Source organism: Hyperolius riggenbachi, chromosome 7, assembly GCF_040937935.1.
Source record: "Hyperolius riggenbachi isolate aHypRig1 chromosome 7, aHypRig1.pri, whole genome shotgun sequence".
NCBI lineage: Eukaryota > Metazoa > Chordata > Amphibia > Anura > Hyperoliidae > Hyperolius > Hyperolius riggenbachi.
Window position 1 is genome coordinate 156,726,413 of NC_090652.1, and position 21,059 is coordinate 156,747,471.

At 45.6% G+C, this 21,059-nt stretch overlaps 1 protein-coding gene across 1 annotated transcript in view; it reads left to right on the forward strand.

The window, feature by feature from the left end:
- LOC137524666 (uromodulin-like) overlaps nucleotides 1–13,879 on the forward strand; it is a 150,850-nt gene extending 136,971 nt beyond the window's left edge. The window contains exons 16-18 of the mRNA XM_068244794.1: nucleotides 6,419–6,500; nucleotides 13,061–13,093; nucleotides 13,509–13,879. Of these exons, the coding sequence (XP_068100895.1) occupies nucleotides 6,419–6,500; nucleotides 13,061–13,093; nucleotides 13,509–13,588 (195 nt within the window). The 3' untranslated portion in view covers nucleotides 13,589–13,879. The remainder of the gene's footprint in view (nucleotides 1–6,418; nucleotides 6,501–13,060; nucleotides 13,094–13,508) is intronic.
- The last annotated feature ends 7,180 nt before the right edge of the window (nucleotides 13,880–21,059 follow it).

A 21,059-nucleotide genomic window follows, 5' to 3' on the forward strand; every position in this document is an offset into this window, starting at 1 on the left:
GGCAGACAATTCTGACATTTTTCAGTTAGAGATGTACTCTTTTTGTTGTAAGGGGTTTAGACATTAACCACCCTGGCGTTCTATTGATTTCGCCTGGGTGGCTGCGCAGCAGTATTTTTTGGATTTTTTTTTAAAATCATGTAGCTAGCCTAGCGCTAGCTACATGATTCCCCCATCCCTGCCGCATCCCTACCACCCCTCCAATCACCACCGGCGCGCTTGCTCATAAGGAAATCCCGTTCTGAACGGGATTTCCTTTAGGGCTTCCCCCGTCGCCATGGCGACAAACAAAATGATGTCATCGACGTCGTGACGTCGGAGGGAATCCCGATCCATCCCTCAGCGATGCCTGGCACTGATTGGCTAGGCTGCGCAGGGGTCGAGGGGGGGCGGCGGATCGGCGGCGAGCGTCCCCAACACGCAGCAAGAAAAGTGCTTGCTGCTTGTTTTTTAAAAAAATTCTCAAAATCGGCCCAGCGGGGCCTGAGCGGCGCCCTCCGGCAGTCATGGACGAGCTGAGCTCGTCATTACCGCCAAGGAGGTTAATGGCTGTGTGTTGAGTTATTTTGATGGGACAGCAAATTTACACTGTTAAGAAACAGCTACAGTCATTTAACTATATAAGAACTCTATGTTTAGCTACCCAGGTAATAGTTATTTTCTTGTTCTTGTTTCTGTAGTTTCTTTAGTTTGTTCATTTATGACATCTATTAGGCTCCACTGAAATTGGGTAACAACATTGCATTTTGTCTAATAAAAATACAAAAACTATCACAGTAGCTTATTAACGATACATTCTACTATATATAGAATGCGACTTTTGGGCCTTTGCAGGGTGTCTCTTAGGCCCCAGGCTCCAAAAGGAATCGCTCCTAGTTAACCTCAGATTGTGCATAATTGCTCCTACTCAATATATTAGTAATGCTGGGAATACACGATACGTTATCCGCGTTCAATTCTCCGCACAATCTATTAGCTATGCGATTCCCCGCTTGATTCTCTTATCATCTGCTAATTTTTCTTTTTCCATTCACTTCTATGAGGAATCGAGCGGAACAGAATCGAATGGAGCATCGGACATGTTGGAATTTATAGATCACGCGGAGAATCTAACGCAAAAAACGTATTGTGTTGTATTCCCAGCATTAAATATGATGTTAAAAAACCTGATATCCAAATGTCCATGTATACTTATTCTTGGTCCATTATATGGAAAGATCACAAGTTTTAATGTATACAATTGTACTTATGAATAAAACGATTACTTGTTATTTCTTTTTTTCAAAAACCCAATAAAATTACTGAAACACGAATTTACACTGTTAAGCAAGCTGCACACTGATTACTTTACATTGTATCAAAGTATTGTATCGTCTGTGCTGTCCCATAATCAAATATTAATCCTTATGAAAGTAGTTGTGGAGCACTCCTCAAGTTCAAGATGGATGTGCCACGGTTAGACCAGCTGCACTCTGGTTGGTCAATTGTAGAAAGCAGAAAAACCGGCACCATCCATTCAGTATCCAGTAAAGCTCTTTTATTAGCTCTTCAAAGGCATAACAGCAATCATAAGCGATGTTTCAGGGCAACCGCCCCTTTATCAAGCTATGCTGTACAAGAGACAATTTAGCAATGAATCCCACCATTTATATATACCCCAGCAGCCCACCCGAACAGCCAATCAAAATATCCCACTAACTATCTACCCAATCCTTCCGGTCTCACCTTGTGCGGACCTGATGGGTGACTGCTCTCCTGGTTCTGCTATTGGAGGATTCAAACTGTGTTCTCCCCCACCCTTCCCATCTCACCAACGGACACCTCTATTCCGGCGCACATCCTGCGCTGGAGCCACTCCCACCAGTTCGCCTCACCGGCGGACCTGATGGGGAACTGGATACTGTGACGCGAAGTGCGGAGATAACTCCGCCTATCGCATCACCCAGCAACGGCAGAAGCAGGCGGCGTTGCTAACACCGATCTGCGCTGTTAAATGTAACTAAGGAGGGAGCCGGCGCAGGTGGCCAATAGGAAGAGACCCAACCAGATACTATAAATGCTTTATTAAAGGGAGACCCTGCAGCATGCATTTTTCGCACTACAAATACTCTATGAACATGACACAGAGGATGGCAAAAAGAGCTCAGGAGGGGACCAAGCATAACTTCAATCTTAACATATATCACCATATCCGAGGCTAGCGCTGGCTGCATAAATCATGCATGCAGCATCAGCCATCACATACCAACAATCAGCATATATTGTATATGTGAGGGCAGTATCAGGAGTCAGTGCATTAGATCTTATCATCTCATATAGCATATATTATAAGGTGAGCAAAATGTAGAGCATAAAATAGCCCACATCAAGCTCAAAGCTGGGCACAAAGGAACATGGGCTAAATATTAAGAAATAATCAAATAAACGGTAATAGATCAAATTCTCTGTTAAGGCCCCTCGGTTCCATTGTGTCCAGCTTTTTTATCCAAAATGCCTCTCTATATAGTCATTTCTTAACCCTATCACCCCCTCTCCTTAGTGGGCCAACCTGCTCAATAATCATATATCTGAGTTGACTCACATTATGTTGAGCCTGTTGAAATTGATAAGCTACCGCTTAGTCAGTCAAAGATTCTCTAATCGCATGCTTATGCGACGACAGCCGTTTTTTTATTTTCTGTGTGGTCTGCCCAACATATAATAGTCTGCATGGACATTTTAGCGCATATATCACATAACTAGAATCGCACGTAAAGCAGTCGTTTATTTTAAATTTTGTACCTTTTTATGTGGGTGTACAATATGGTCACCCTTAATTACTGAATTACAATGAACACAGTTCATACACGGAAACGTGCCTCTGCGATTAGACTTTGACTGACCTCTCAAAATTGAATCAGCATGAACTAAACGATCCCGCAGGTTAGGGGCCCTCTTATAGAAGATAAGATGAGGATTCTTGAAGTATCGTATATCTGGGAAACTGTTCGAGAACAGATACCAATGTCTTTTAATTATTTTTGCTATGCAATCACTTTGTGTATTATATCTAGTGACAAACGGTATCCGCTCCCGAACATCACCCCTTTGTCTCCTAACTCCCAAACTGCCATCTGTCACCCTAGACCTGGCCCCCTGGACCAAATCGTAAAAGCAGTAGTCCCCAGGCTCTACCTTAAACAGATAGGAACCAGGGAGTCAACCAACAAACACCTGGATTAGGGATGGTCGGAAAATTCTGCGGAATTATTAATTCCGTGATTCCGGCCGGAATTAGCTAATTCCGATTCCGGTGGTCGGAACGGAATTCCTATCCCTCTTAAACGGAATTCCGCGGAAATTGTATAATTCCGACGGAATTTTCCGGAATAACACCCCAAAAAATCAATCTCTCTCTCTCTCTCTCTCTCTCTCTCTCTCTCTCTCTCTCTCTCTCTCTCTCTCTCTCTCTCTCGACCTAATATCAGTAAACCAGAAAGATTGGCAATCAAGGAGCTGATGAATGATCCAAATATTACAATCAAACCCGCCGATAAAGGCGGGGCCATTGTGGTCATGGATAATAAAGACTATCGGAAGGAGGTTTTAAGACAACTCGCTGATGTTACAACCTATCGATTGATACCAAATGATCCAACAGTAGAAATCCAGGGAAAGATATTAGAAGCTGTGACTGCAGCTAAGTCCCGTAATGTCATTGATGACAAGCTAGCTGAATATTTGATATAGCCACATCCAGTTGTTCCTGTTATATACATCTGCCCGAAAATTCACAAGAGACTGGACAATCCTCCCGGTCGACCAATGGTCGCCGGGATAGATTCAGTTCTAGCCCCTATTTCTAAGTACTTAGATCAAGTTCTTCGACCATATGTATTTTCTCTAAAATCATATTTGAAAGATACTCAAATGTATCTGAATATTCTAAAAAATCTACCTCCTATTGAAGATGGGTGGCTGCTAGTTACAATGGATGCAGAAAGCTTATATACTGCTATACCACATGAGAGCGGTCTTGAGGCAGTTAGTTTTATGTTAGAAACTGAGTCTGACTACTCCAAAGAGCAGATATAGTTTATTTGTTCTTTGTTGGAAATGGTACTTAAATTCAATTATTTCAGATATGAGGAACAGTTTTACATGCAGGTTAGGGGCACAGCTATGGGGTCGAATGTGGCCCCGTTCTACGCAAATATTTTTATGGGAGTCTATGAAGAAATGTTTGTCTATTCAAGTGAACTTTTTCAGAAATATGCAGTTCAATGGTTTCGCTACATAGATGTTATTTTTTGCGTGTGGGCGGGGCCACATTCGACCCTGGTGGACTTTGTTGATCAATTGATGACAAGATGCCCGGACATTAGGCTTACTGTACATAGCTCAGACAAACAGATTAGCTTCTTGGATACACTGGTCATGTGTAAGGGCCAGAGACTGGTTACGGATCTCTATGTTAAGCCCACGGATGTGAACTCCCTGTTGCACTTTGGGAGTTTCCATCCGTGGGCTACTAGGAGGTCTGTCCCAGTCGGACAATTTCAGAGAGTACATAGGATTGTAGGCGATGATGAGGTCAGGGCACAGAGGATGGAACAAATGCAACAAAAATTTATATGTAGGGGTTATCCTGGGGATTTGGTCCAGGGGGCCAGGTCTAGGGTGACAGATGGCAGTTTGGGAGTTAGGAGACAAAGGGGTGATGTTCGGGAGCGGATACCGTTTGTCACTAGATATAATACACAAAGTGATTGCATAGCAAAAATAATTAAAAGACATTGGTATCTGCTCTCGAACAGTTTCCCAGACATACGATACTTCAAGAATCTTCCACTTATCTCCTATAAGAGGGCCCCTAACCTGCAGGATCGTTTAGTTCATGCTGATTCAATTTTGAGAGGTCAGTCAAAGTCTAATCGCAGAGGCACGTTTCCGTGTATAAACTGTGTTCATTGTAATTCAGTAATTAAGGGTGACCATATTGTACACCCACATAAAGGTACAAAATTTAAAATAAACGACTGCTTTACGTGCGATTCTAGTTATGTGATATATGCGCTAAAATGTCCATGCAGACTATTATATGTTGGGCAGACCACACAGAAAATCAAAAAACGGCTGTCGTCGCATAAGCATGCGATTAGAGAATCTTTGACTGACCAAGCGGTAGCTTATCATTTTTAACAGGCTCAACATAATGTGAGTCAACTCAGATATATGATTATTGAGCAGGTTGGCCCACTGGGGAGAGGGGGTGATAGGGTTAAGAAATGACTATATAGAGAGGCATTTTGGATAAAAAAGCTGGACACAATGGAACCGAGGGGCATTAACAGAGAATTTGATCTATTACCGTTTATTTGATTATTTCTTAATATTTAGCCCATGTTCCTTTGTGCCCAGCTTTGAGCTTGATGTGGGCTATCTTATGCTCTACATTTCGCTCACCTTATAATATATGCTATATGAGATGATAAGATCTAATGCACTGACTCCTGATACTGCCCTCACATATACAACATATGCTGATTGTTGGTATGTGATGGCTGATGCTGCATGCATGATTTATGCATCCAGCGCTAGCCTCGGATATGGTGATATATGTTAAGATTTAAGTTATGCTTGATCCCCTCCTGAGCTCTTTTTGCCATCCTCTGTGTCATGTTCATAGAGTATTTGTAGTGCGAAAAATGCATGCTGCAGGGTCTCCCTTTAATAAAGCATTTATAGTATCTGGTTGGGTCTCTTCCCATTGGCCACCTCGGCCGGCGCCCTCCTTAGTTACATCTAACAGCGCAGAGCGGTGTTAGCAACGCCGCCTGCGTCTGCCGTTGCTGGGTGACGCGATAGGCGGAGTTATCTCCGCACTTCGAGTCACAGTAGCCAGTTCCCCATCAGGTCCGCCGGTGAGGCGGCCTGGTGGGAGTAGCTCCAGCCAGGATGTGCGCCGGAATAGAGGTGTCCGTTGGTGAGATGGGAAGGGTGGGGGAGAACACAGTTTGAATCCTCCAATAGCAGAACCAGGAGAGCAGTCACCCATCAGGTCCGCACAAGGTGAGACCGGAAGGATTGGCTAGATAGTTAGTGGGATATTTTGATTGGCTGTTTGGGTGGGCTGTGGGGTATATATAAATGGTGGGATTCATTGCTAAATTGTCTCTTGTACAGCATAGCTTGATAAAGGGGCGGTTGCCCTGAAACGTCGCTTATGATTGTTGTTATGCCTTTGAAGAGCTAATAAAAGAGCTTTACTGGATACTGAATAGATGGTGCCGGTTTTTCTGCTTTCTACAATAATCAAATATGAATAAATGTGAGAGGTGTAATCAAAAAAATTTGAAAAAGCTAAGCTGTTGTATTAAGAAGTGTACAATGCGTATATACCCAATTGATGCTGATATTGCATACTTTATTTTTCAAGTCCTGTTCAGGAGTAAGGTCTTTTTCTGCTAAAACTGCCAGCCAGGATCAGAGTATATCTGTAGGTCCAATAATTTATGAAGGTAAGTTTACTTATATGTGATAATAATCCTGTTTTAAAAATTGGTTGCATGAACTGAAATACTTAAAGCGAACCTAAAGTCAATAAAAAAAATGAGTTTAACTCACCTGGGGCTTCCCTCAGCCCCCTGCAGACGATTGGTGCCCTTGCAGCCCCGCTCCGATGGTCCAGGACCCGCCGGCGAACACTTCCGATTTGGCCGTCACCGGCCAAACCGCGAAGTGTTCGCCGGCGGGTCCTGGACCATCGGAGCAGGGCTGCGAGGGCACCGATCGTCTGCAAGGGGCTGAGGGAAGCCCCAGGTGAGTTAATCTCATTTTTTTTGTTGACTTTAGGTTCACTTTAACAGCAAGCAAGCCTGCTTTGTTCTGCATTGTCACGTTGCTCATACAGTATCTGTAATTGCATGGAGCATACACTGAATATTCTGAGAAGTCTGCAGCTTTAAGCCTCGGAAGTCTGACTGTAATATAGGAAGTGACTAGCAAAAGGGGCTCTTGGCCATGTATTTTAAAAGTGAATTAAACATGAACTAATCAAAGAGCCTATACACGAATGAGATCAAGGACTTAAGACAACAGAATACTACCTGGGGCCTCCTCCAGCCCCTAGGAGCCTCTGTGTCCCTTGCTGCAGGTCCACTGTCAGCCACACTTCTGCACCACAGGTCCGCTGCCAGCCACACTTCTGTGCCGCAAGTTTGCTGTCAGCCACACTTCTGGGGTTCCCTCCATAGCATCCGCGAACTGGCCAGGTTGGCAGCTTCTGTGTAGTTACGAGGGTGCCCAACGCTGGGCCCGTTCTGCGCAGGTGAAGTGCTAGTGCAGCGCCACCGCAGGGTGGGTGGCCAATATGGAGGGGACCCCCAGAAGAGTGTCTGACAGCAGATTAGCATCAAGGGACACATGTTCTGTACCCTTTAATAGTAGTTGTGCTAAACTGTTAACCTTTAAATCTATATTTAATACTGTCAATTATAACCGCATTACAATTAGGCATGGCATGTTTGCCAGCTACAAAACTGACTGGATCAACCAGCAAGGGTTTCAACTGTTTTTCCAAAATAATATGGGCCATATTTATCAAAGCATTACTGTCAGTTTTCTCTTCTTAAACAGTTTTAACAAGCAGGAGGAACAGTTCTGCATGATTTTAAGAAACTTCTTAATTCCTAGTTAATAGCGGCAGTTTAGTGTGAATTTCTAGAATTGCAATATGGTTAAGAAAAGTGAAAATCCATCCCTGCCACATATTAAGAATTGCTTAATGGTACTTCTACACAGCTTGTGCAGTGCATGCTAGACATGATTTGTGCTCCTCCCCCCGGGTGCCAGGTGTCCTGTGAAGCTGTTCTGTGCTTAAAGCAGATCCGAGATGAAAAACGAACTATAACAAGTAACTTGTCTATATATCTTATCTAAAGTTTAGATAGTTCACACAGCAAATCTAGCTGTAAACAGCTTCAACAGTATATAATTATTTATAACTGTGATACGATAGTGGCCATGTTCTGTTTGTCACATTACACACAGGCAAGCTGATCTGTATCTCCAGCCCTCAGCCTGTGAAAACTTCACTCCCCTCTCCTCCTCCCTGCTCTGCTCTGCCTCTGAAATCTTGGGCTAGTAACCTTCTCCTCCTCCTGCCCAGACTGAGCTCCCATAAGCCCTTGCTACTAAGGCTCAAAGTGCCTGCACTCTGGAGATGCTGTGGGCGAGGCTTGTTCAGTTTATAGGGAATTAGAGTATTAAAACAAGAAAAAAAAGTATTTGGCTTGAGGAATGCCCTATAAAGTATATGAAAGGAACACAATTATGCAATGAGTAAACATTTATCTCGGATCCACTTTAACCCTCCCATTGCTAAGCATTGATGCAATACAACAGATGTATTGGTTACCTCAGCAACAGCAGTTTCCTCACATACTGCACTGTCTGAGAAATCTTCCTAACTCCTCCCATTCCTAGCAGTGCAGGAAACTGCACTGTTTAGTGATTTCTTAATATGTCTGAGACAGTTCTGCACAGATTTCTAAAATCCTACCAATATTTTTTCTCAGACACTCTTGATAAATGTCCCCCAGTGTTCTTTAGTGGGGACTAAAAGTTCATACTCCATGCCATATGCTGATTTTTATTAAACTATACAAGTGATGTCAGGGCCGGGCCGAGGCATAGGCTGGAGAGGCTCAGGGCGCAGTGTAGGAGGGGGCGCACAATTCATTCAGCTGTCATTCCTAATTGTATTTCAAGCAGAAAGAAATAAGAAAAGGAGATACATGGTAGTGACTACAAGCCAGATAACTAGAGATTAAGGTGTTGGGGGCCCTGGGGTGCCTCTTAGTCTAATAGCAATCAGTGTGTGACGGCTAGGGTGGGGGGATGGAAGGGCGCACTTTGGTGTCTCAGCCTTGGGTGCTGGAGGACCTTGTCCCAGCTCTGAGTGATGTACTGTCTAAGCTAATAAAAGCACAGCAAGAGTAAGTGGAGAAGGGACAGGAGCTCCGAAAATATTCATGAGAAGAGAAGAGCACCACACAAAATGGTTGCACTGTGAACATCATCTTAAGAATAGAGTTTAAAGGAGTTATCAGGCAAAATATAATAAAACAAGCGCTACTTACCCGGGTCTTCTTCCAGCCCCAGGCTCCCAGCATGTCCCTCGTCGCAGCTCTCCATGCAGCCGGTCGCCACAGCTCCGTCCCGGTCCCCGGCGATGACGTCAGGACGACCTCCAGGTCGGCCTGTACTGTGCCTGCGCGAGCGGTGCTGTCAATCACCGCCCCAGAGCCCCGGGTAAGTAGCGCTTGTTTTATTATTTTTTGCCTGATAAATCCTTTAAAGGGAACCAGAGTGGAATGATTTTTTAAAATAGAAAAAGAGTTTATACATACCTGGGGCTTCTTCCAGCCCCATAAGCCTGGATCGCTCCCACGCCGCCATCCTCCGCTTCCTGGATCCGCCAGTACCGGGTCTGTCACTTCCGGCGGACGCGGCCAATTGTCTGCATCACAGGGGCTCCCTCCATACCAGTACGCATGCGGCTGCGCAGTAGGCAGCCGCACGCGTACCTGTATGGAGGGAGCCCGCTGTCATGCAGCGAATTGGACGCGGCCGCCGGCCGACAGGCGGTAATGACGGGACCCGGTATCGGCGGTTCCAGGCAGCGGAGGACGGCGGTGTGGGAGCGATCCATGCGTATGGGGCTGGAGGACGCCCCAGGTATGTATATTTGATCCTCTCTGGTTCCTTTTAAGAGTTTTTAGTATTTTAGGTTTGCTGAATTACTTCTGACATGCCCAATGAAAATGCTTGGAGATTCCGAAATCAGGCCCAATATTGCATTTATTTGTAAGAGTGATTTAGTTGTCCAGAGTGATAAAGATTACATAAAATATGTAAGCTTTTATGATTACTATTATATTACAACTATACAGTTTTGGAGAAAACATTTTAGACTGATTCATAAATGTATATATAATACAAGGGGGTCCTTATGAAATTCCCTTTTTCTCCTAAGATTTCTCCAAGGCTAGGTGATATTTTTGCATATTTTCATAAAATGCCTTTTAAACCACCAGCAAGCAAAAAAATACTTTAATTTTTAATTTTGACAGTACCTTTTCACAGGGGTCGAGTCCTGCGTGAACGCGGGGGGACGGCGTCCACTTACTTTTTTTGGACAGTGGACGCCGTCCCCCCTAGCACCCTGGAGGGGAGCAGCGCAGCAGAGAGGAGCATTGTGTGCAGCATGGGGAAGGTCGGACGTTTCCCCCCCCCCATCCCTCACCTTGGGGCTCCTCTCCCTGGCTCTCCCCTCCATAAAGATGCGGCGGCGGTGACTGGCAGCGGCATCAGTGGGCGGGACTTACCTCCTCCAGTGTTCCGGGTGGACGCTGTGCGTGCAGCTACTCTGGTCTAGTGAAGACCAGAGCAGCGGCACGCACAGCGTCCACCCGGAACACTGGAGGAGGTAAGTCCCGCCCACTGATGCTGCTGCCAGTCACCGCCACCGCCGCCGCATCTTTATGGAGGGGAGAGCCAGGGAGAGGAGCCCCAAGGTGAGGGATGGGGGGGGGAAACGTCCGCCCTTCCCCACGCTGCACACAATGCTCCTCTCTGCTGCGCTGCTCCCCTCCCCGGGGGGGTTTGGACACAACTGGCTACATATACTTGGGGCCACTATACACCTGGCTACATATACTTGGGGCCACTAAACACCTAGCTACATATACTGGGGGCCACTAAACACCTGGCTACATGTACTGGGGGCCACTATACACCTGGCTACATATACTGGGGGCCACTAAACACCTGGCTACATATACTGGGGGCCACTAAACACCTGGCTACATATACTGGGGGCCACTATACACCTGGCTACATATACTGGGGGCCACTATACACCTGGCTACATATACTGGGGGCCACTATACACCTGGCTACATATACTGGGGGCCACTAAACACCTGGATACATATACTGGGGGCCACTATACACCTGGATACATATACTGGGGGCCACTATACACCTGGCTACATATAGTGGGCACATATACCCCTGGCTACATATACTGGGCACATATACACCTGGCTACATATATTGGGGCCACCTATACACCTGGCTATACTTGGGGCACCTATACACCTGGCTACATATACTGGGGCCACCTATACACCTGGCTATACTCAGGACACCTATACACCTGGCTACATATACTGGGGACACCTATACACCTGGCTATACTGGGGACACCTATACACCTGGCTATACTGGGGACACCTGAACACCTGGTTAGATATACTGGGGACACCTGGCTATACTGGGGACACCTATAGACCTGGCTACCTATTCTGGGGACATCTATACACTTGGCCACCTATTCTGGGAATATCTTTACACCTGACCACCTATTCTAAGGACAGCTATACACCTGGCTACCTATTCTGGTGACATCTCTACATATGATCTGGCCACCTATTCTGGGGACAACTTTACACATGGATACTTATACTGGGGACACATATAGACCTGGCTAGCTATACTGGGGGTACCTATTTTGGGAGAACTGCTGTCAGATCTGTATTTTTGGGGAACGGCTGATGCCAGATTACGTGTATTTTGGGGAACCGCTGCCAGATTGTGTATGTTGGGGACCACTACTGCCAGATTACATGTATTTTGGGTGTTACGTGTATTCTGGGTGATCCACTACCAGGTTTCACGTATTTGGGGGAACTGCTTCCAGATTATGTGTATGTTGGGGGAACTGCTGCTGCCACATTATCTATTTTGGGGGAACCACTGCCATATTATCTGTATTTTGGAGGTACCTCTGTCAGATTATGTGTATTTTTGGTGAAATGCTGTCAGATTACATCTACTTTTTGGGGATACACTACGACAGAGCTCAAACTTCCCCTGGCAGACCTTTTATACCACTGCTAAGGCCATGTATATTTGGCCCCACCCATGACCACGCCCACGCTATGCTTAACCACGCCCATTTTTGGGCGCGCCGCGCGTAGGGTGAGTCCACTCACTTCTTTTTCCAGGACTAGACCCCTGCCTTTTCACCAACATTTGGGTATTTTCAGTTGTTCTAAAAATAAAGTTGGACCCAGCTGTAAACAGCTATTATTTCCCACAATTTAATGACGTTCACAGACAGGAAACTGTCAGGACCATGGTCCTGACTCCTGACATCCCACTGTGGGAGGGGTTTCACTACAATATCAGCCATACAGAACTCCCTGATGATCCGTTTGTGAAAAGGAAAAGATTTATCATGGGAAAGAAGGTATCAGCTACTAATTGGGATGCAGTTCAATTCTTGGTCACGGTTTCTTTTTAAAGTGTAATATTACCCTGCATTTCATCTTTGCTCTAAAACATTATTTACAGCATATTATATGCAACCAGCATTTTATTTTTACTAGGCAACATTCGAAGTATTACACACAGTGCTTGAAAGTTCAGGGCAGTGAAATGCTGCTACAGCCCAACTTCAGATATTGTTATATTGTGTTTACTTAAATGTATCAAGTGAGGAATGTGACACATTCTCTGACTGCAGAGAAGCTGCTGGAGACAAAGAGACACTGAAAGCATGTCTCCCTGCAAAACAGCAATGAATAAAACCAGTTATTAATATAATGCAAAGTCAGCTCACAAAGCAAAAAACTGTACTTTTGGAAACCTATAACTTTTAAATTAATAATAATACTTATGCACAAATGCAAATATGATAACCGTATGGCATATAAAAAGTAGGAAAACATGTTGTTATTGAATATTATGTCAGGGTTTTAAACAGCTTTAAGTTACTAATTTGGAGAAGCACACCTTTCCTTAGTTTGGACGCATAACTAGGGTGCTAAGCAGCATCACCAAAGTAATCATACAAAGTCCAAGTTATGCTATGTTTTCCCTCTGTCCTGTGCAAGAGTTCAGGTCCACTTTAATGCTTAGACAAAGTGATAAAAGAAAGTGTGAGCTGCTTATGGATGCTAAAATCAGGCTCTGTTCTTACAATCTGCTTCTCTATCCTTTGAATTTGCAGATGGCACAATTTCTGGACCTCCTTCTGAAAACGGTGAGCAATGTACAGTATTTATGTGCTATTTTCAGACTGTGAAATGTTAGAATATCCTATAATTTCCTACATCCAGTTACCTCACCATAACTTTATGGAAGGATGCTCGGACTCCCCAGACACAAATACTATATATCACCACAGATAAGCCAAGATTTGTATACCAAAAGTTTTGGCTAAGAGAGAGTGTGTGTGTGTGTGTGTGTGTTAGAGAGAGGAGGGGGGAAGGGGGGTGTTGACTTATCTGGGGTGATATAATTTCATATTTTCTAAACACTGCATTTTGAAATATTAATCTGAATGTGGCAAGCAATGAATTTGGAAGTGGTGGTGGAGGGTGTCCTGGACTTGTCTGTGTTGGAAGTTCAGCTTCAAGAAAGATGAGTCATATTTTGTTTTCTTTCAATCATTCTAGGAGCAGAATCGTGGATGACTGACCACCTGGCAGCTACCATATTAATTGTTATACTCAACATGCTATTTCTTTTCAGTTAGCCAGCAGCCTTTAAAACTGTTTACATAATTCTTTAATCAAGCACTTTAATTTTAAGATGATGCAGGAGAGATGTAATTTTTCGATAAATGAATTAGACATTAATAAAATCAAGATTATATAAGAAAAGTGTTGAAGAAACATTACTACATTTATTAATAAATGTATTTTATTTATACAATGCTATGCAAATTTAAATGAAGCTTACTGATAAATATGAATTTTTAAATTGATACTGATTGTAACAAAGAAGGTACACACTAATGCTAAAATAAATATAAAAAGCATCCTTATTTTATTTGGTGTGGTATCATTATTATCATCAGAGCTGCTGCTGGCTGGGCACAGCACTGGTTAGCAAGTGGAGTTGAGTAAATGTGGTGAAAAGATCAGGGATAGGCACTTAGTAAAGGAGGTATGGCAGATGACTGGAAGCACATAGGGGTTAGGTACAAAGTGGTGAAATACACATTGGCTGTGGTAAGTTTAGACAATGTAGCACCAACTGGAGACCATCAGCCTACATGATGTCAGGGGCGTAACAATAGACCCTGCAAGGGATGCAGCCACAGGGGGGCCCAGAAGCCACAGGGGGCCCAATCCTGAGAGACTGATAACTATGGGTACAGAGAGTAAAACTTTTCTATTCTCTGCACAACTGTTCTGATGACTGCATCTGCTCAGCTACTGATAACAAATCATACAAAGTGTTGTAGACAGAGATTTGTAGATAGTCCCTATTCAGTGTGCAGCAGGCTCCTCTGTACAGCGCCCAGCCCAAAACCTCTCTACCCCTCCCCAAGTGCTCTGTTCTGTAGTGATGCTGGAAAAGTCTGCAGAGCCAGTTCTGTTCCATCAGAGATGGACAGAGTGAGTGTAATAAGCTGCGGCTGGGAGCACAATCGTCTGTCAGTTTTCCGTATACGTTTTCTGTACACCATGTGTGTCTGTATGAGTGAAAACATGCACGTTTTATCACAACTAATGTAATTGATAAAGAAAATGCCTGCAATGCTTTACTGCTGTCAGTTTTTATCTGCATGGGCAAAACATGCTCGAGCCAATTGAATAACATTGGTTCTCAGTTTACTTGTGCAGAAAGCAGGGGGTGGGTTGGTGGGAGGGGGCCCCATCCAAAGTTTTGCAGGGGGGCCCAGTGATTTCTAGTTACGCCCCTGCATGATGTGTTTGTTATTTGAGGGGGGTGGCTTGACGCTGAATGTGGTGGGATAGCTTGGCTGAAGGCTGGGTAAGTAAGTAATAGGGTTGGGCTGGAGCAGAAAACAGAAATGAGTAGCCTAAAGAGAACCTGTACTGAGTAAAAATATTTAAAATAAACACGAGGTAACTTCAAATGAACATTACATAGTTACCTTGCCATCAGTTCCTCTCAGAAGCTCACCATTTTCTTCTGACAATAATCCCTTCCAGTTCTGACAGTATTTTGTCAGATCTAAAATATATCAGATGCTGTCAATAAAATATCAGTTGCTGTCAGTTATAGCTGAGAGGAAAACTGATGTACCAGGTAATGTCCATGTTTCCCTATGGCTCAAGTGGGCGATGTTACAGTTTAACTGTGTGCTGACCAGAAAGCTGTTATGGGTAATGGACATTTTCAAAATGGAGGACGGAAAATTCCCTTGATCACAGTGAACAAACAGGACGCGGGACAGGAGAAAGACACTGAGGAGTAGACTACATGGAAGGTAAGTATGACTTGTGTATGCTTATATTGACTTTTCATTTTCAGTTCAGGTTTTCTTTAAGGGTGTGTGGAAGTGCTTGAAACCAGGCAGTGCTAGTCAAAGACCAGAAATATGTTTTGTGCGCCGTGGCTTTAATAAGAAAGTAAGCATGCCAGAATAAGTTGGGAGTTGAGTAAATAACTAGCACTTTGTGTCATTGGGTAGATAATTAGTGAGGTGATATTGGAGCAATTTGTAGGAATGATGAGTAGGAGTTATGTAATTGTACCTACAGTAGATCTAGCAATTGGAGTTGGAGCAGCATGCTATGTGTGTCTCATGTAGGGGTATTAAGATAGTGAGAGTGTTAGTAGATGCTGGTGATTAGGCTAGGAACACAAAATGATTTTGGGTATCCAGTGCTGGTTCAAGCCACAATGGGCTATGGGGCCCTGGAGTAAAATTAACGAGGGGGAGGAGCCTTCCCCAACCTCCACCCAAATTCACTCCGGAGGGCCTTCCCCTGCGCCAGTTTTGTCAGCATAGCACCTCACCTGTCCCAGCATGCTGCTTCAGTCTGTGCATTCTCCTCCGCATCCTCACAAGGGTGACTCTTTTCAGTGACCTGGGAACATATTATCACACAATGAAAGGAAATTGGCATGGAAAAGAGGCAGCCAGTGGGGCTGAAGTTGGGTAGCACAGATTGAGCAATGCTGGGACAGGGCACTTGCTACGCTGACAAAACTTTGCAGGGGAGCACAAGTCAGGGGGAGAACTGGGGGCCTAGCAGCACTTGGGGGCACTAAGGCAATTGCCTCCTTTGCCTCTGTGGTGATGCCAGCCCTGTGAGTAGCAGAAGAGTGGGGTGGAAGTGGAGCAGATGAAGGATAAGAAAGTTATGAGGTCACACTTGAGATAATAGAGAAATAGATATCAGTAGCACATCTTGAGTTAAAGTAACACAATGCCATCATAAATAGGTCAAAAGAAAAGGGAGTGGCAGTGATTATGACAGTAACAAGTATCAGCAAGCAACCTGTCACAGGATTCTTTGGTAGCTGTGGAAGAGGAATGGGTGGCAGCCACGTAGGTCAGCACCAGTTAGTGTGATGATGCCTGCTGCAGCAGTGCAAGTTTGCTACTTCAAGGCTGCATAGCATCCCAAACCCACTTGTTAGAATAGGTTCCCATATCAAAGACAACTGGACACATCCCCTTCTTTGGAAAACATTGGAAACACTTGGTTTTGTGAAAGAACATGTAGCAAACAACAAATTATGCCCATGTAAAAAAACACAAACACAAATGGAAAGCCTACAAACCTAAAAGCAAAGACTTTACAATTAGAGATGGCTCGAACCTCCGATTTTCGGTTCGCGAGCCTCGAACGCGAACCTCCGCAAAAAGTTTGGTTTGCTCCAAGTTTCATGAACCGCAATCGACTTCAATGGGTAGGCAAACTTTGAAAACTAGAAACATTTATGCTGGCCACAAAAGTGATGGAAAAGATGTTTCAAGGGGTCTAACATCTTACTTTTTGTATGGAGTAGTGGGATACACGTCAAAATTCCCGGGGAAAAATCTGGATTTGATGCACAGCAGCATTTTAAGGGCAGAAATCACATTGCATGCTAAATTGGAGGCCTAAAGTGCTTTAAAACATCTTGCATGTGTATACATCAATCAGGAAGTGTAATTAGAGTACTGCTTCACACTGACAGACCAAACTCACTGTGTAACGCACCGCAAACAGCTGTTTGTGTAGTGATGGCCATGCTGGACTGGTGCTCACCATGGCGAGAGTGCAGGCCATGGCGATTTTCAAGCCCATATGGTCACCGAGCTGAGGTAGCTCAATGACAGAACAACAGTGACTGTCCAGCTGATCAAATTTGGTCTGTCCACAATGAAGCAATGACCTTATGATCTTGGGTGTGCCCCCCCCCCCCCACCCGAGACACTCATATAGCCGGCGGTCATTGCTTCATTGTGATACGCAAGCCCCTTCCCCGTGGCAAGGTAACGATCACAAAGAGGAATTGACACATGTACATGACTTTTGTTTTGTTGTTGCCGCTGCAGTGCAGCCAGAAAAAGTAGGCAGGCATGCGCACACACCGGAAAAATTATTATAGTGGCCGCTGCTAGCTAGATCCATGTCTCATTCATTTTGATAAAGGTGAGGTACTGAACACTTTTTTGACTTAGGCGACTTCTCTTCTCAATGACAATGCCTCCAGCTGCGCTGAAGGTCCTTTCTGACAGGATGCTTGAGGCAGGGCAAGACTGAAGTTGGATGGCAAATTGTGACAGCCCTGGCCACAGGTCAAGCCTGCGCACCCAGTAGTCCAAGGGTTCATCGCTGCTCACAGTGTCTACATCCACACTTAAGGCCAGGTAGTCGGCTACCTGCCAGTCCAGGCGTTGGTGGAGGGTGGATCCGGAAGGGCTAAGGGCAAGGCGTTGGACTAAAGAATGTCCGCATGTCCGACATCACCATGAGATCGCTGGAGCGTCCTGTCCTTGTCTGTGCTGACATGGGAGAAGGATTACTGGCAGTGGTACCTTTATTCCGTTGTGCTGTGACATCACTCTTAAACGCACTGTTAATGCATAGTTGCCAGCTTGTTCTGCAAGTGCTGCATCCTTTCTGCCTTCTGGTGATTTGGAAACATCTCCGCCACTTTGTGCTGATACCGAGGGTCTAGTAGCGTGGCCACCCAGTACAGCTCATTCCCCTTGATTTTTTTATATGGGGGTCCCTCAACAGGCTGGAGAGCATGAAAGACGCCATCTGCACAAAGTTGGATGCTGACGTACTATCCAGCTCCTCTTGCTTTTCCTCAGTGATGTCAGGTAAATCCTCCTCCTCCCCCCAGCGACGAACAATACCACAGGAAAGTTGAGCAGCACAAGCCCCCTGCGACGCCTGCTGCAGTTGTACTTCCACCTTCTCCTCCTCCAAAAAAACACCTTCCTCATCTGACTCCTCTTCCCCACACGACACTTCCTTCTCCTCCTCCCCCCTCTGTGCTACCGCAGGTGTTGAGGAAACATCTGGTTCTGATGAGAATTGATCCCACAACTCTTCCTCCTGTTCCTGTTCACGCTCCTCAACAGCTTGATCCACCACTCTACGCACGGCACGCTCCAGGAAGAAAGCATATGGGATCAAGTCGCTGATGGCACCTACACTGCGACTCACTAGGTTTGTCACCTCCTCAAACGGCCACATGAGCCTGCAGGCATTTTGCATGAGTGTCCAGTACTTCGGCCAGAACATCCCCATCTCCCCAGAGCATGTCCTTTGACTGTAGTTCTAGAGATACTGTTTGACGGCTTTCTCCTGTTGTAGAAGGCGGTTGAACATCAGGAGGGTCGAATTCCAGCGAGTTAGGCTATCGCAAATCAGGAGTCTCAACGGCAAGTTGTTTCTCCGCTGAATATTGGTAAAGCATGCCATGGCCATGTAAGACCGCCTAAAATGTCCACACACTTTCCTGGACAGCTTCAGGACGTCCTGTAAGCCTGGGTACCTAGACACAAATCTCTGAATTATGAGATTCAGCACATGTGCCATGCAGGGTATGTGTGTCAACTTTCCCAAATTCAAAGCTGAAATGAGATTGCTGCCGTTGTCACACACCACTTTGCTCATCTCCAATTGGTGCGGGGTCAACCACTGATCCACCTGTTTGTTAAAAGCAGCCAGGAGAGCTGCTCCAGTGTGACTCTCCGCTTTGAGGCAAGACATGTCTAAGATGGCGTGACACCTTCGTACCTGGCATGCAGCATCGGCCCTGGGAATCTGGGGCTGTGTAGCTGGAGAAGAGATCGCAGCACCAGTAGAGTTGAACTGCCATTTAGCCAAGGAAGAGGAGGATGACAGCGAAGAAGATGTAGCAGGAGGAGAGGAGGTGGCAGCAGGCCAGCCTGCAAGCTGTGGAGGTGTCGCAACTAGGTCCGCTGCACAGCCACATACTCTCTGCTTGCCAGCGGTCACCAGGTTGACCCAATGGGCTGTGTAAGTAATGTGCCTGCCCTGACCGTGCTTGGCAGACCAGGCATCTGTGGTCATATGGACCCTTGACCCAATGCTCTGTGCCAGAGATGACACCACTTGCCTTTCAACTTCACGGTACAGTTTGGGTATCGCCTTTTTTGAGAAATAATTGTGGCCTGGTATCTTCCACTGTGGTGTCCCAATGGCCACAAATTTTCAGAAGGCCTCAGAGTCCACCAGCTGGTATGGTAACAGCTGGCGAGCTAACAGTTCTGCCAAGACAACTGTCAGATGCCGGGCAAGGGGTTGACTGGCAGACACTGGCTTCTTCCGCTCAAAGATTTCCCTCATGGACACCTGACTGCTGCTGTGGGCAGAGGAGCAGGAACCGCTCAAGGCGAGAGGCGGAGTGGAGGAGGGTGGCTGTAATTGTGAAGGTGCAAGGGAGAAAGCGGCTGAAGATGATGCTCCTGAAGGAGGAAGAGGAGAAGGAGGGTGGCTTTGCTTTTGTGGGCTGCTTTTCCTCTGGTGCTCTTCCCATTGCAGTTTGTGCCTTTTCTCCATGTGCCTTGGTAAGGCAGTTGTCCCTACGCGGCTGTTGGCCTTTCCACGGCTCAATTTTTGGCAGCAGAGAGAACAGATGGCATTGCTCTGATCTAAGGCAGACACACAAAAAAAATGGCCAAACTTCTGAGCCCGTCTGGGGTGATGGCACTATGGTGGTATTAGCAGCTGACGTTGAAGGGCATGTTGGCTGGCTGTGCATAGGTGTCGATACATGGCGCCGGACACTGCCACCAGCTGTTTCTGACGACGAGCTCCCCCTGCTTCTTTCAGCAACTCGTCTCCTCCTACTCCTTTCTGACTCCCCCTCTGAACTGTTCCCTTGGTCATCTTGTCTCTTAGGAGACATCCGTATCATCATAATCATCCTCCCCAGCTTCGCCTGCCTCAGACACCTCATAAACTGCACCAACAGCAGGTACTTCATCATCCTCCTCCTCACACGTTACATCCATAGTGTCGCCTAACTCAGACATATGAGGTGGTGTAACTTGCTTAGAGCCTTCATCTTGTTGTAACAATAATGGCTGTGAATCAGTGAATTCCCCACCAAATACCCCCTGCGAAGTGTCAAATGCAGCGGATGTGGTGCTTGTTGTAGTAGCGCTGGTTGCTGCGGAAGATGAGGTGTTCTGTGTTAATCAACCACGTCCTAACAATCTTGGGAGTTGATGGGGCGTGCCTTCTTCTGAGCACTATACTTCGGGCCAGGGCCGCACGAAATCACATCAGCACGACCTCCAACAGACCTGCTGGTAGCCTGACTCTGGGTGCCTGCCTGTTGTTTTGTCCATATTGGGGGGGGGGGGGAGTGAAAGGTATGCACTGACTTGACTAATACAATGTGCAGTCACACCGGTGCAGTGAAAGGTATGCAGTGACTGGAATTACAATACAATGTGCAGCTGTCACACAGGTGCATTTAACAGGTATGCACGGATTGGTATACTACACAGTGAGTGGTCACACAGGTACTGTGAACAATTATGCAATGGCTAGTATTACAAAATTGCAACTGTCACACACACAGGTACCGTGAACAGGTGCAGTGACTGGTATATAACACTGCTTGTGGTCACGTAGGTAGGTAGGCAGGTGCACTGAACAGGTAGGTATGCAGTGATTGGTATTACAAGTGTGCGGCTGTCACACACACAGGTAATTGTGTTCACATTTTTCCCATAGACTTTAATGACAGGGGAGTGGTCACCAAAT